The sequence below is a fragment of the Cibotium barometz genome, chromosome 20, assembly GCF_041138505.1.
Source record: "Cibotium barometz isolate CiBa-2024 chromosome 20, ASM4113850v1, whole genome shotgun sequence".
Classification (NCBI taxonomy): domain Eukaryota; kingdom Viridiplantae; phylum Streptophyta; class Polypodiopsida; order Cyatheales; family Cibotiaceae; genus Cibotium; species Cibotium barometz.
The window spans coordinates 42,933,913-42,947,060 of record NC_141065.1 but is presented as its reverse complement, the minus strand read 5'-3'; the positions used below and the strand labels follow the sequence as shown (position 1 = coordinate 42,947,060).

General features: G+C 40.2%; 1 protein-coding gene across 1 annotated transcript; it reads right to left on the bottom strand.

Annotated features, from left to right (window-relative positions):
- Positions 1 to 1,229: 1,229 nt before the first annotated feature.
- LOC147627904 (uncharacterized) lies at positions 1,230 to 3,564 on the bottom strand. The gene has a single exon (XM_086814877.1). It carries the CDS (start codon positions 3,505 to 3,507, stop codon positions 1,393 to 1,395), a length of 2,115 nt encoding a protein of 704 aa, XP_086671003.1. The 5' UTR covers positions 3,508 to 3,564; the 3' UTR covers positions 1,230 to 1,392.
- Positions 3,565 to 13,148: the final 9,584 nt, after the last annotated feature.

The window sequence follows — 13,148 nt, the reverse complement described above, 5'->3', positions numbered from 1 at the left end:
AGACACAAATCACTTTTACCATGCAAGTCATATGTTCATACATGTTTAATCAAAATCAAACCAAACAGCATAAGGACATGACATGAGTAAACCCAAAGAGACTACACAAATTCTTTGATTTCTGTCAACACAAAGACACAGGTTAAAACAATGGTAGTCCAAACAAAATCCCAACTCTCATAAAACCTCAATACATTTCAACAAAACCTTTTGAAGCCTCAATTTTCTTTTAACCCGCAGCCCTATGACCCAATGGCCACTATTGGGCCATATCCCCAGGAATGGGGCACCTGATCGAACGCCAATATCTAATATTTGATACCTCCCTCAGAATTATTTTTTTTTTAAGCCTCAGTTTTTGAGAACTCCAAATACTGCATAAAACATATGTAACTAGCCTGAAGTAAATTATTCTAAGTTTTAATAATGATAAGCTTGTAAAACATGAAAAACTAAACTCACTTCATAACTCCATGTTTAAAGAAGTTCACAAAAGGCCAAGACTTGTCTGGCACATTATTGCCAAAAAGACTCCGAAAAATCATTGAATCTCACATACTATTGATAAAAAGACTCAGGAAATTTTTGGTAACTTTTAAACAACTATTTGGATCCTCTCTCTCTCTCTCTCTCTCTCTCTCTCTCTCTCCATCACATCAGGTAAATAATCAAGTGCATCCTTTTCGCCCAAGAAACGACGCCGGCTGGATCAAGGTCCCCAAATCATTGAATCTCACATATTATTGATAAAAAAGACTTGAAATTTTTGGAAACTTTTAAACAACTATTTGGATCCTCTCTCTCTCTCTCTCTCTCATCAAACCATGTGTTTCTTCATTTCTTTATCCCACCCTTGTGTAAGCATACGCATGTATATGTGTGCATGCTTGTATGTACATGACACATGTGCACATAATGCAAACACATTTATAAATATCAGGAAGCACACTTGGGAGTTGCATGTCTCGTGAAGGGGCTTCTTGAGGAAGATTCGGAACTTCGTAACCCTGCGATCAATAGGTTGTATACCAAGCAGGAAAACACTGCATACTTTCATGATTAACTAGTTGACCTTTGCATCACATGATGATCACAAAAAAACAAATGATACTTGTTCCTAGCATCAGTTGCAAAGAGCTATGCTTACTAAATATAAAAAAACAAAAGCAGTAGATAGTAGATACCCATCAACCCTTCACATGCCTAAGTTCCTAACATGAGTCAAGAGGGTTCAATACTCAAGCAATTGATGCCCAAACTATGCCGAGAGGCCAGAAAAAGGAGACTCTGGTTGTCCTAATGCATTTCACCTTATACAATTATCAAAGGTTGATGTTCACATATGTTCAAATACAGAAAGGTGAACGACAATGACAAAACGGTGACCCCTAGTCATTGTGGGAAGGGGATGAAGCATGCAATTGCACCAGCCACAAGCGCGAATCCAGCTACACGTGTGAAAAGGTCAGGGTCACTGACATCATCCTTCACAAGGATTTCTGAGTCTGACAAAAATGAAAAGGCCACCCATGTCAACCCCAAGAAGGGGTTTTGAGTGAAAAGGGATACTGTCAGCATTGCGGTGAATGCAAAACTTATATCATCGACCAGCTTCATGTTTCCAAGTAGACTCCTCAGCAGGTAGGTGCCATCAGTCCATGGTCCCGGAAACAGGTTGAATGCAGTAAAATTCAAGCCTAGCAACCCTGCCAACACAAAGGGGCTTGCTACCAGCTTAAAACTCTCGTCTTCCCCTTCAACTGTTGCCACAGACACACTTTGTAAAAGCTTTGTCAAGATGCCGGAGTACGAAAACAGGTCTGGAGGAACCAAAACATAGCCATGAAAATCAATCACAGTGGCTGAATTGAACTGCGAAGGGCCCCAGAATGTCAACCCAAAAGCCAAAAGGAGAAGAGAGATGGCGAGCGGGGTGCAGGCAGCCTTCAGTAAGACAATAAGAAGTAATTTTCGAGAGGGTAGGTTGTCAGGAGTAAAAGGTAATTTTCCTACAGCACCCAAATTCAGAAAAGGGCAAACCAAAGGAAGTTGCATATTGCTGGTCAGATACACCGATGCTAAGACGGCTGACCAACCCAAAGGAACTCCATAAGGTTCCCATAGAAATCCATATTCAAGACCTGCAGCTGCAAACTGGGCCGTTGCCACACAAGACACCAAGACAAAAAAGCCTGATAGTGGTGAATACTGGCTGAAGTCCATGGGTAGAACCCAATACCAGGGGGCGATCACAAGATAGAACTGTTCTTGCTGCTGCGAGGACCTGCACAGCATGGCAACTAAATCTGAATACCGTTGGTCATTGTCCAAGCATTGCTGCACCTTCTCCAATGTAGACCCTAGCTCCACTTGATCCCCAGATGAGAGGAGTTTGGAAGGGAAGATGAGAGAATGGTCATACATGAAGACCCGTCCATCTAAAACAAAAGAGGTGTCCTTCAAGGCCGTCTCCCATATGTCTGTAGGGTCAAATATTGGGCCATGAAGATGCAACAGAGCTGCTTTCAATGCCGCACTGGAATCTTCCAATCTCTTCTTCATGCCGGTGGCATCATCTGCTGTTCCTGAGAGTATGTCTACTTCTGCAGATAATGCCAGCACCTGGACAAGAGACATCACCTTGCCAGATGCAACCCTATCTTCCCAATACTTAGGGTTCCAAAACTTCAATAAGATCTTTGCTACCCCCGCAATCACAGACTGGTCATTTGTAAATTTCCCCAGCTCTTCTGCAACCGTCCTTCTCCATTCCAATGGGAACTCTTGGGGTTGGTTGTCTTTTTCAAAAACACTGTTCCAAGCCTTGAGCACACTCTGATACATGTCTGATGAGAGGGAAAACCAGAGAAAGGAAGAAAGGGAAAGATCTGCGGAGAGGGCAATATCTGTATCGAGGGTAAGGTGTACAAAGAAAGCTGAACGGTAAAACTTGGCATGAAAATCTAAGTTATGGAAGTTTTGAAGAGAAATATCAGGGGGTAATTCTTCCCAGAAAACAGTAGTGATGGGGCAAAGTTCAGACATTGCATACCTTCCATTATCATTCAAAGAAATTTTGTCCCCGCCATCGCTGGAAACAGAAGCAGGAGGAGGAGAAGTAGCAGGAGAAGGCAGAGGATGTGAAGAAGCCTGCTCGGTTGATAATGATGAGGAAGCTCGCCGCTCCATAGCTCGCTTTCGCAGGTTCTTCTCTATCAAGCTCTCTCCTGCATTAGAGCTGGGGTTAGGGTCAGAGCTAGGGCTAGGGTTTTCTGGTTGCAGGGACCGCAGAACTGAGGGATCGATTTCTGCACGGAGGTGGATGTCTTCGTCTGGTTGCTGCTGATGGTTTGGCTGAAGGGCGCACACAAGCTTTGTACTCCTTCTCCGTCTGTTGTTTCTGTTGAATGGAGTGATGGGTGGAAGCCATGGCTCCTGCTGCTGGTGATGAGGCTGGAGGAGTCGAGAATAGGAAGGGGATGGCAGGGCAGCGGCCTCGAGTCTCATTCTTGAAGTAAGAAATTGCTCTCAGAAAAAGGGCTCGAGAAGGTTTAACCTTTTGTTTCCAATATCCCTCCAAACTTTTAAGAAATACTTATTTATCTTGATAGCTAGAGGTGGAGGTAAATTGAGGTTGAAGGACTCATGAGACATGAATGTTGTTAGTTCGATGAGTGTTGGAGGTAACTTGAGGTTGGTGGGAAGAGACAAATGATGAGACTTGAATGCTCTTAGTTCGATGAGTAAGTGCAGTATGTGCGAACATGGTTCCTGCATAACTTATTTACAAGTTCATGACTTGTTTAACGAATGGTGTTGCAAATACGTATGTTGTGCTAGTCCAACTCTAATGAACATCATCATGATTGTCATAGCAATGTGTTTTCAAGTCAAGAGCTTACCTTAGGCTTGCCGAAACATGTGTTGTTGGGTCGATGTGTTAGCTCGTCCGTCACATCCTCACTACGATGTCACACCGAAATGCTCCTTTGCCAAAGGGGTGAAGGGAGAGCTCTCAATGCCTAGATCACTACCATGTCTATATGTGGGCAAGAACATCCAAGTGTCATAATAAACACGGCTCAAGGGCCAAGTTTCCTGTCGAATATAACAAAATGGTACATGCACCCATGTATTATTTGCTTGTGCTTTTACTGGTTTCCACATTAATGCAGATGCTACCTAAAACTAAAGTGCACATCAAATTAGAACACATACCCTAGTCACCTTATGGTCTCAATTCCACCTTTGACCTCTCAATATCTCCAAATTCCAACTGAAGTAGATCGACTTTCCCACCCTCAATGCGTAGCTTGATTACGACTATGGAAATGCGAATTCTATACTAAGATGCAGGTGGCTTTTTGTAACAAGATTAATGCCCATATGACATTGGAGATGTGCATAAAGCAAATTCCCACATGGTAGGAATGTAGCTAGGAATTGAAAGCAAAACTATTCCTACTACTTACCTCTTTCTTTGTCTAAGAGCTTGTTGTGCTTGATTATTTATCTTATGACTAGAGGATTTGCCCAAACTCAAATGCACTACTTTGATCGTCTCACTTATTTATCTTGATAACTAGAGGTGGAGGTAAATTGAGGTTGGAGGACTCATGATACATGAATGTTATTAGTTCGATGAGCATGGGAGTTAACTTAAGGTTGGAGGGAAGAGACAAATGATGAAACTTGAATGCTCTTAGTTCGATGAGTAAGTGCAGTATGTGCGAACATGGTTCTTGCATGACTTGTTTACGAATGGTGTTGCAAATATGTATGTTGTGCTAGTCCAACTCTGAAATCCATGAATGAACATCATCATGATTGTCATAGCAATGTGTGCTCAAGTCAAGAGCTTACCTTAGGCTTGCCGAAACATGTGTTGTTGGGTCGATGTGTTAGCTCGTCTCCATCACATCCTCACTACGATGTCACACCGAAATGCTCCTTTGCCAAAGGCATGAAGGGAGAGCTCTCAATGCCTAGATCACTACCATGTCTGTATGTGGGCAAGAACATCCAAGTGTCATAAAATAATAAACACAGCTCAAGGGCCAAGTTTCTTGTCAAATATAACAAAATGTTACATGCACCCATGCATTATTTGCTTGTGCTTTTACTGGTTTCCACATTAATGCAGATACTACCTAAAACTAAAGCACACATCAAATCAAAACACATACCCTAGTCACCTGATGGTTGAAATTCCACCTTTGACCCCTCAATATCTCCAAATTCCAACCGAAGTAGATCGACTTTCCCACCCTCAATGCGTAGCTTAATTTACGACTATGGAAATGCGAATTCTATACTAAGATGCAGGTGGCTTTTTGTAACAAGATTAATGCCCATATGACATTGGAGATGTGCATAAAGCAAATTCCCACATGGTAGGAATGTAGCTAGGAATTGAAAGTAAAACTATTTCTACTGCTTACCTCTTTCTTTGTCTAAGAGCTTGTTGTGCTTGATTATTTATCTTATGACTAGAGGATTTGCCCAAACTCGAATGCACTACTTTGATCGTCTCACTTATTTATCTTGATAGCTAGAGGTGGAGGTAAATTGAGGTTGGACTCATGATACATGAATGTTGTTAGTTCAATGAGCGTTGGAGTTAACTTAAGGTTGGAGGGAAGAGACAAATGATGAAACTTGAATGCTCTTAGTTCGATGAGTAAGTGCAGTATGTGCGAACATGGTTCCTACATGACTTGTTTACAAGTGCATGACTTGTTTACGAATGGTGTTGCAGTACGTATGTTGTGCTAGTCCGCCGACTCTGGAATCCGTGAATGAACATCATCATGATTATCGTAAAAATGTGTGCTCAAGTCAAGAGCTTACCTTAACCTTGCCGAAACATGTGTCGTTGGTTTGACGTGTTAGCTCGTCCACATCACATCCTCACTCTGATGTCACACTAAAATGCTCCTTTGCCAAAGGGACGTAGGGAGAGCTCTCAATGCCTAGATCACTACCATGTTTGTATGTGGGCAAGAACATCCAAGTGTCGTAATAAACACAGCTCAAAGGCCAAGTTTCTTGTAGAATATAACAAAATGTTACATGCACCCATGCATTATTTGCTTGTGCTTACTGGTTTCCACATTAATGTAGATGCTACCTAAAACCAAAGTACACATCAAATTAGAACACATACCATAGTCACCTTATAGTTGAAATTCCACCTTTACGCCCTCAAATATCCCCAAATTTCAACTAAAATAGATCAACTTTCCCATCCTTAATGTGTAGCTTGATTACAACTATGGAAATCCGAATTCTATACGAAGATGCAAGTGGCTTTTTGTAACAGGATTAATGCCCATATGACATAGGCGATGTGCACAAAGCAAGTTCCCACATGGTAGGAATGTAGCTAGGAATTGAAAGCAAAACTACTCCTACTACTTACCTCTTTCTCTGTGTAAGTGCTTGTTGTGCTCGATTATTTATCTTATGACTAGAGGATTTGCCCAAATTTGGATGCATTGCTTTGAGATCGTCTCTGAGATATTTAAGCATGTTGGGCTTGATTAAGTATCTTATGCTTCTAGACTGATAACTAGAGGATTTGCACAAACTTAGATGCACTGCTTTGATTGTCTGTGAGAAATTTAAGTCTCAACAATGTAAGGCATCCAATTGGTCCTTCAATCTATCTAACTCATGCTCATCTACAATACTGCTGCTAAGTTGAAACGAGGATGTGGGTTACATGCGGTTACAATCCTTGCACACACACACACTATGGGTTTTCCGCGAGCTTGTATAAACAACATACACATGAGGAGTTTTATACATGTGAAAACCTATAAGGGTGCATAATTGAATCTTTTTTTTTGCAAACACTAGGGTATAGAGATTATCTATCAAGGGGTCATTCATGGCTCATAGATGTGGTGTTCCATAAACTACTTAGAAAATCTCACATGCAATGTTAGAGTTGCATGGTAAAAGTTTCATAGAAACTCCCCACTTCATTGGTATTTATCACAAAGCCATGTATTCCATAAACATACTTAATAAATCCCATGTGCAATGCTAGAGTTGCATAGTGACAGTTTCAATTATGTACACAAGTTTGATATATATATGCCCAAGAAGTCTTACAATAATGGACATATATCATTAGCATCAAAAGCAAACCATTCTTCGATTTCACATACGTACCAATGTGGGTGCTAAATGAATTTGCATTAATTAATTAATGCATGACACAAAATACCTTAGGAATGCATTAATTCAAAAACTTAGGCAAGTTAAAAATATATATCTTGATGTCGTGAAGCTTCCTAACTGATTTTTTGAGAGATTTGGATCTTTTGGAGTGTTTGATGAAGGCTATATAAGGAGGGGCGAAGCACAGAGAGAGAGAGAGAGAGAGAGAGAGAGAGAGAGAGAGAGTTAGAGAGAGAGTTGTGCACGATGACATAGAGAGAGAGAGAGAGAGAGAGAGAGAGAGAGAGTTGTGCACGATGACATAGAGAGAGAGTTGTGCACGATGACATAGAGAGAGAAAACTGTGCACGATGACATTGAGTGAGAATAATTTTTGATGATGTTTTTTAAATTAAAACCTTAGTTATACTAAGGTTAATTAATTAACCAAGTTGCAAGGCATGTTTAATTAATTAACCAAGTTGCAAGGCATGTTTAATTAATTTCTGAATATGCATCACATATTAGACATATATGATATATGTGCAAGGCCCTCCAATCTACTACAGTGGGCTCATATCGTTTAAGCTAAGGGAGAAGATCCTCCTATATACCAAAGCACATTCATCCTTTAAAAAACAAGGTTGATTAAAAAAACCAAACCTTAGATTAGATTATTTCTTTAGCACAATAGAATGGCTTCAATACTTACATATCAGTCTCCTCATTTTCTTAGCCTATACAATAAGCTAAGTGAATGCATGAAAATTTTGATGAAGCCTATAACTATACCCACAATGTCTATACAAACTTGCTAGAGGGAATAATTAAAAACTAATGACAAAAGAGTTTGACTTTTCGAGTTTAATAGGGGCACATCTGTGCCTAGTTGACATGCCTCGAAAAACCAAAAAGGGGGGGGGGGTGGAATCAATGTTACCATGAACAAGTCTATTGGGATAATTAAAAACTAATGAGACAAAAGCGTTTGACTTTTCAAGTTTAATAGGGGCCCATCTATGCCTAGTTGACATGCCTCAAAAAACCAAAAAGGGGGGGGGGGATCAATGTTACCATGAACAAGTCTATTGGGAACCCATTCTAAGTGGCAATGGATGTAAAAATCTTACCAAGAAGATTGTAAAAGTTGAAGGTTGTTATGTAGATTTTGGTGTAGTTCTTATCAAGAATTCCTGTAGATTGAAGATTCTATACAGATTTTAGTGCAGTTATTAGTTCTGATGCATGTTTAAGTAGATTATACTACATAATGCAGTTCTATTGCAGAATATGTTGTGCAGAGTGGTGCAGTTCAAAGTTGTGTAGTAGATCTATGCAAAGTTGCTGTGCAGAGTATTGTTTACAAGTTTCTTGGTGCAGATTTTAAAAAAAAAATGCAAAGAAAGTAAAGAAATCAAATCTTGAAGCAACAGTGAGTGATTCTTGATTAAACCTTTCGATCTTTATCACTTCTTCACTATTTTCTTGCAAGAAATCCATGCTGTGTAAGAAAATTTGCCAAGAGAGATGGTAGAGGCAAAACACTTGAATTGCAGGCAGAATATACTAAGATTAAACTAGTTTGGATTTAAGTGATTTATAACAAATCTTGTAAACCTTTATTGATCTAAGGCATTAGCATAGTTTTCTTGCAAAGATTAACAAAGATAGCATCATAGTGGATGATTAAAGTTGAATTTTGCTTTAGTTTAATGGTTTCTTGCAAACCTTAATATTTTTGTGCTAATCTTGATGAGATTAGACTACAATCATCACATACAAGGTACAACATGCAAAGGAAGGCTTGAATGTGGCTTAACAACAAGATTACACTTGACTAACTTTCATTAATAGTGGGAACAACAAGATTGCAAGGTCTTGAATGGGAAGCTATCAAGGCCGACAACATGATTCAAATATCATGATGAATATAAATGCTAGAAATTGATCAAATACGCAAGATGTGGGCAAATAGAACTTGATGTATTAGTTCATAGGCAAGTGCCCTTTTACAGATTTTTTATAAACCAAATACTATCTAGTGGTTTCATCAACCAAGAGATTTTGGTCAAAACTAGGTGTTAAGGAAGCTTCACCCACAAGCGAAAGGATTTGATCCCTTTCACATGTACAAGGTCCATTTGGCCCCATCCTACTAGGGATGTGTTTGGTGCATATTTCAACATCCCCCTTCAAACACATAATCATTACAATGGTATTGATGTCCTTTGATGACTCACAAACCTATGCTTAACTAAAAACCATGCTAGATGATTTCCCTCTTACTATGGCTGCTTACCATGACCATACAAGTTTAGGATGGCAATTTAAGCTTGAGGCTAGTTAGGAGTAGTTGGGCTAGAGGTTCAATGCTGATTTACAAAGATTTACAACACTTATGTAAAGCTGGACATTAAGAGTTTAGGGCCGAGCCCAAGATATGATTTAGAAGGGATGGTCAATTTGCATTGTGAGGGCTTCATGATGCCCTTTGTTGTCCTCCTTTGATTCTCCATTCGCTTCACGTTGATCTCTATACTCTTCATTCATAATGTGGGCCTTTTGGGCCTTCTTCCACAAGAAGCAATCTCTTTCAATGTGCCTAGGTCAGTGACAAAATTACAAATGATTGAAGAGTTGTACTTTGACTTTCCCTTGTAGCCTTTGCTTGATGTGTAGAGAGTAGCTTCATTGGATGGAGTGTAGAACAAGGTGTCCTCTTTTGCTTTGGCCTTTAGCTTTTTCTCTTCCTCTCCAAAAGAGAATCTGAAACATCAACACACTTTGTAATAGGCATGTTGGCCAAGGTTGTCACAATGTTGTTGAAATCGCAAGGCAATGACTTGAGTAGCATTTGCAATGGCGATGTCTTCATCCACCTTTAATGAGATGCCCACAAGTTGGGTTACAAGACTTTGCATATAGTTAAGATGAGATGAAAGATGAGTTGTACACTTCATATCAAGTTTAAAAAACTCAATAAGCAAACTAAACTTAGAGCTCCTAGATTGAGCTCCAAATAAAGTATCCAATTGATCCCACGAAGCCTTGGAAGATTCACACCCATCCACATGGTGAATATGTGTGTCATCCAACTCAAGTGTTATGATGACTCTTGCTTTGTCATCTCTGGTCTCCCATGTTGGAATAGTAGCCTGGTCCCTTAGCTTCTTCTCCTTTTTCCACTTGTGATACTCCATAGGCCTTTCTTCATGAGAAGGTAGTATCATGTGAGGCCATTAGGGTTGAGAGTGTTGAGGAACACAGTTGAGAGAAAATATTAAAGAAGATTTGACTCAGACTTAAGTCACCTTGAAGGTTAAATCTCTTGATAAAGAAGAGATTTGGGGTAAAAGCCCTTGACAAGCCCTTGATAAAGAAGAGATTTGGGTAGAAGCCCTTAACAAGCTTGGAAGGCACTTTGGGATGCTTTGTAAGGATTTGTTGGGCCTTGCAAAAGAGGCCAACACAAACATGAGCACTGAGCAAGTGCTAATTAGAGAGGGAGCAAGCTTGATTAGCCAAAAAAAATAGAGAAATTAGTGATTAATTATCACTAATTAAAAGATTATGAGGTTGTGGCTATGGCTATGGCAATGTAGTATATAGCCCTAATGAGAGGCTTTGTTCTCCGCAATGAAAAAACTATATGGCAAACCCTCTTAGGGAGATCTAGAATAAGGGATTAGGCGATGGCGGCCTATAAACGTGATAATGGTTGTATGACTAGAAAACAAGCGATTTTGGGGAAGATGACAATAACACAGCACGACGAGCATATTTGAGCAATGGTTTAGCCCACTTTGCCTTAAGGTGTAGAAGAGGCCCACAAAACGATTTGAGCTCGATAGATCTATCCCTAATCATAGTGCGATAGATTTGGACATTGCTCACTTCAACTTCCTTCATGAGACAAAGGAAAACACTTCATGAGAGTGCCAAATATCACTTCTCCCATCAAGGAGGAATATAGAAAGAAACTTGCAGAGAATCTTTTGCATGATGTAAAAGTGTGGAGGGAAAAATTATGGCTTTCAAGAAAAAAAGAGCCTTGCTCTGGGGATAGATAAGGATTTCACTCTACAGAATCTATAGTCAAATCCTCAATACAGAAGCTGTACTGGCATATTCCTTAGTCACCAGAATGGATTCTTGATGCGCTAGAGCTGGTGGATGAGTACTACTTGAATTTTCTACATTGGAGTTCCAAAAATGTTTTGCCAGTGGCCTTAGGGACATTTGTGTATCTTTGTTATGGGCTGCCGCACCTCCCAAGAAGGAACTCCATACATCGATGCAAACCAATGTGGCTGACCAAGATGAATGTTTAGAATGCAGGACATGTTGCCATTGCCGTCGCCTGTTCTACCACCACAGGCCAAGATCAACTAGGTGTTGATTGAGGAACCCTTGGAAGAGGGAGAAGTCACGCGTGAAGTAGAAGTTAATAACAACTACTATGAGGAACCAATGGAGATCACACCGGAGTATTATATCTTACAAAATAGTATGCCAGTACCAATGTTTCAAACCACGGTCCAATGGAAGGGAAAGAACATAAACTTAACTATGAGAAGGGGACCCATGTAGTGTTTTCATTGTAATAATGGACCTCATCGAGTAGTGAAGTGTCCTCTAAAAAATGTAACTAATGTTGGCCAAAGTGACACGATAGCAACGCAAACCAACGCCATGCCAACTCTTTAATATGTTAATTATGGTGTTGATCATTTGATCAAGGACTACCCATATCACGCCAATGGCTCTACTTCTACTTCTAACCATGCCACCATTAGGACTATAACTGTGCAACCTGGAAATATCACACCACTGAATGTCCTCACACACTTTCAAGCCCAAGGATACTATGATAGTGACAAAACCTCGTGGGGTATTAGGGTAATGACACAAAGCCAAATGCAAGAGCCAAGGGGATCAAATCAGGGAGAGAAAGTCGCAACCCAAGCACTCCCGAACACCAATTGGAATTCAAAAGAGGTGGGTAAGAAAAGACTTACTAACAACATAGGGCTACTATCAAGGAAATGTAGAAGTATGGGTACCAAAAACCAACACAATTTCCAATGCAACATTTACCTGAAAAGGAACATAGGAGAGTTATAGGCACAAGCAGAATAAAGGCAACAAAGGAGTGTGACACCTCCAATGTCACCCACTAAAGAGATCAAGCTGAACCAAGTTGTGGACCAAGGTAATGCAAATGTGCACCCACATGCATATGAAAAAAAACAGGTTCACTAGGATTCGGTAGATGTACTCCTCCCTAGATGGAAGGAAAAATAAGAAGTTCTTGCTCAGAGAACTATAGCAGTACAACAACAGATACCCACCAACTCCCAAGTACAAACTTGGTTCCCATGGCAATAAAAGGAAGGAGGGTGACAAAGAGTACCTAACTGCAATCAATAACTCCAGGGGTATGCATTTCACATCATGAAACATGTTCATACATTTCATGTGGATAATTCTACTCTTCTGAATGCATATCGTGTGGCCTTGGAATGTTTGGGCATATAGGACTCCATAAGGTATCAACATTTGCATGCATATGGGAACACGGCTATGTCACGTCGTGAACCACTTTGGGCTATTTCACATTGTGAACCGCTTCAAGTTGTTTCATGCCATGAAACACTTTGGGCTATTTCACGTCGTGAACCACCACATGACAGTTCACACCGTGAAACGGTTAAAAAGCTTTCTCTAATCGTCTATGGACATGTGGCATGACCAATAAATATGGCCACCAGCTCGGCTAGAACATAAATACCACATCTCTCCTCTTTCATGCATTTTATTCATCATTTTTTGAGTCATCTCCTTTGTCCACTGCTCATTTACAGTATTCATGTGCACTCCGTCCTCCCAGCATTTTTCCCACTACTCGTTTGCGATCATATCATCACTTCGTCTTCACAACATTTCACCACATTGTTGTCTCACAAAGGAGCTTGATGCTT

Coding starts and splice junctions, on each gene's coding strand:
- LOC147627904 (XM_086814877.1), bottom strand. CDS start 3,507: ATGAGACTCGAGGCCGCTGCCCTGCCATCCCCTTCCTATTCTCGACTC.